We start from the raw sequence: 3,568 nt of genomic DNA, 5'->3' as shown, positions 1-3,568 counted from the left end.
GGCGGATCACCTGAAGTCAGGAGTTCAAGACCAGCCTGAAACCCGTCTTTAAAAAAAAAAAAAAAAAGAAAACACGATCAGTGACTTCTCAGGGCAGCTGAGCAGAGTATGAAGCTTAGTTGAGGGACTGAAGAAATTCATTGCCACTTAAAAACAGCGGGGAGAAGCCCAGCCAGGGGCGGTGGCTCTGTGGGTAACTCAAAGTCCTTTCTTAACAGACAGAGTCCACTGCCCTGCATGACCAAGACAGGATCATGGGTACTGTGTGTGAGTCCTGGGCACCAGTGTGCCCATGCAGACATGGTATGTTAGCTAGTGTGACCAGGCTGACCACAGTAATGAACTCTACTCTCAGGTGTGCTGGGAACATGAAATAGTAAATTATACACTAGGAGGCTTTGAAAAGCAAGATGGGAGAGGCACTGGTGCCGGAGCAAACCCCACAGGGTCGTCTTCTTCTTCCTCTGGCTTAGAAACAAGGTCACATGGAGGAATAGAGAGCACAGCACTGCCAGGTTCAAGTCCCTGTCACTGACGTCCGCTAGCTGGGGGCCTTGGGCACACCCTCTCACCCTTCAGACTCCCAATCTGTAAAACAGAAAAAGTAGTAATTCCCTCAAAGGTAGTTAGGAGGAGTCAATGAGACTGATTAGAAGGTTTCTGGCATGTAGCAAGTGCTTGAAAAACAGTAGCCAGTGTGACCACTGTGAGATAGTGGAAAGAATGTCACCTGGGGTAGGAAAGCAACAGCTCTTTTTTTTTTCTTTTGAGATGGAGTCTCACGCTTGTCACCCAAGCTAGAGTATAATGGTACGATCTTGTTTCACTGCAACCTCCACCTCCCGGGTTCGAGCAATTCTCCTGCCTCAGCCTCCTGAGTAGCTGGAATTACAGGTGCCTACCAGAACACCCGCCTACTTTTTGTATTTTTGGTAGAGACAGGGTTTCACCATGTTGGTCAGGCTGGTCTCGAACTCCTGACCTCAGGTGATCCACTCACCTCAGCCTCCCAAAGTGTCAGGATTATAGGCGTGAACCATTGCGCCCGGCCGGCAATGCCTCTTGACTCAGATTCTGCAACTCACGGGCTGAGTGATCTGCAACAAGTTACCTGGGGTTTCTGAGCCTCTGTTTTCTTATCTAGAGGATGGTGGGGTGGGCAGCTGGGCCACTGTGAGGATGAGGGATGATGTGAGGAGCCCTAAGCACAGAGCTGGCACACAGGGGGCCCCGAGCATTGGGAGCTTGGGTGGGCATCACTCACTCTGCTTGGCATCGCTGTCGGGCACCGGGCGGCCTTCAAATCGCCCATCCTTCTGGCTGCTGAGCAGCTCCTTCTCCCTGCTCACCGCATTCTGCTGCCGGGAAACACCATCCGAGTCAAGGGCACCCAGGTGGGCAGGTGAGCCAGGACCTGGCTTTGAGGGCAAGGGCTCCCCACTGTTCTTCTTTAGGTAGGAGGCAGGGGCCCAGCCTTCTTTGCCCTGGTACCTGTGAGGAGGAGGAAGGATGCTGTCAAACTGCTTTGCCAGGCCCAAGGGAAGAAGCCTTGCTCCTACTGGGAATCACATGACAGGTCCCAGGGAGCAGGAACAGGTTGTGACTGCCCAGGGCCAGAGGTTGGCACACCATGCACTTCCTTTTGATGAAGCCTAAGCCCTCAGTTTGGCATTTTCAAGGCCTTTCCAACCTGGCCTCTACTTCTCCCCCTCACAGCACCCTCCACGTCCCACCCACCCAGAAGGGCTGGGCTTGGAACCTCTGTGCTTTGCTGCCTCTTCCCACCAGCCCCAGCTCTGGGGCCAAAGCCTGGCATAGACAGCCGGAGCTCTGTTCACTCTGGTTAACACGGAGATTAAACACGTTTTCACATGGGATTAGCAGGTTGAGGGCTGGGTCCAGGGCTTGCCAAGTGTCAGCTGGCCGTCACTAAACTGCAGAGTGATTGAGAACTTGACAGAACAGCTTGGTGTCCTCCCAAAAAGGAATTCGATGAGTGTCATCACTAAACTGCAGGACAGATTGTTTTTGAGCTAGGGTCTCCCTGTCATCCAGGCCAGAATGCAGTGGTTCAATCATGGCTCACTGCAGCCTTGAACTCCTGGGCTCAAGCGATCCTCCCATCTCAGCCTCCTATGTAGCTGGAATTACAGGTACATGCCACCATGCCCAGCTATTTATTTATTATTATTTCTTGTAGAGATGGGGTATTACTGTGTCGCCCAGGCTGGTCTCAAGTTCCTGAACTCAAGGGTTCTTCCTGGCTCAGCCTCCCAGTGTTGGGATTACAGGAATGAGCCACCATGCCTGGCAAGATTTCAGTTTAATAGCAATGACTAGAGGGATCAATGTAGATCAGGGGTGTGCTGCAGTCGGTCACACCAGCTGTGACAGCCAGTTGGGCACATCTCTCCCAATCTCTGCATTTAGTCACATCACACTGATAGCTTGAAATCGACCACAGTGGCAGTATTTGCACCACGGCAACTGGCAAACACCATAACTCACAGTACTTTTCCTTGGAGAGCTGGTTGTTAAACATTTACCAGCACCCGCAAAACAGGTGTCCAGATCTTTGGGGAAAGCTGAATAGACCCAAAGGCAGGGCCAAAACTCTTGTCAAGAATTAATTCCAGAACTAAATAGCACTGGGTTTTAATGCAAAAAAAAAAAAAAAAAAAGGTCTTTCTTGACTGGAAGCAAATTTAAAAGGAGGTAGAACTCTGTAGTTTAGTGTCTACCAATCTTAAAATACGTGCTGAGAGGGAATATCCTAGTTAGAAGATGTCAGGTTGTATATAACCCACACCCTCAGTGTGACACCGTTCATTGTTTGGGGACATAGAGACGTAAGATGGGAGGTGATGTACAGTGCTGAGTGGGCTCTGAAATCCTGACTGCCGTTTTCCAGCTTCAGTCAAATCTTCAGATGATGACAGCCCTTACTGACTTCCTAACTGCAACCTCGGGAGAGATCCTGAGTTTAATGAAGCTACTCTTGAATTCCAGAGCCACTAAGTTTTGGGACAATTTATTATGTAGCAAGATAACATACTATTCAATAAATGTTATCCTTTTTTTTTTTTTTTTTTTAAGATTGAGTTTCGCTCTTGTTGCCCAGGCTGGAGTGCAATGGCGTGATCTCAGTTCACAGCAACCTCCACTTCTCGGGTTCAAGTGATTCTCCTGCCTCAACCTCCCAAGTAGCTGGGATTACAGGCATGCGCCACCATTCCCAGCTAATTTTGTATTTTTAGTAGAGACAGAGCTACTCCATGTCGGTCAGGCTGGTCTCAAATGCCTGACCGCAGGTGATCTGCTCGCCTTGGCCTCCCAAAGTGTTGGGATTACAGGTGTGAGCCACCGTGCCTAGCTGTTTATTATGCTTAAAAAAAAAATAATAATGTCTTTAATTTTAGAGATGGGGTCTTGCCGTGTTACCTAGCCTGGAGTGGCACCATCATAGCTCATTGTAGCCTCAAACTCCTGGGCTTGAGTGATCCTCCTGCCTCAGCCTTCTGAGTAGCTGGGACTACAGGCATGCACCACCATGTCTGGCTAATTTAAA

General features: G+C 49.7%; 1 protein-coding gene across 2 annotated transcripts in view; it reads right to left on the bottom strand.

Annotated features, from left to right (window-relative positions):
• The window catches only part of SH3PXD2B (SH3 and PX domains 2B), a 115,261-nt gene that overhangs the window by 13,385 nt on the left and 98,308 nt on the right, over positions 1–3,568 (bottom strand). For both annotated transcript variants that reach the window (XM_037745422.1, XM_017547670.2), the window contains one exon: positions 1,265–1,491. In XM_037745422.1, coding sequence (XP_037601350.1) covers positions 1,265–1,491 — 227 coding nt within the window. The remainder of the gene's footprint in view (positions 1–1,264; positions 1,492–3,568) is intronic.

Source organism: Cebus imitator, unplaced genomic scaffold (assembly GCF_001604975.1).
Source record: "Cebus imitator isolate Cc_AM_T3 unplaced genomic scaffold, Cebus_imitator-1.0 Scaffold200, whole genome shotgun sequence".
Lineage (NCBI taxonomy): Eukaryota > Metazoa > Chordata > Mammalia > Primates > Cebidae > Cebus > Cebus imitator.
Note: the sequence above shows the minus strand (reverse complement) of the source record. Positions and strands in the feature narration are given on the sequence as shown.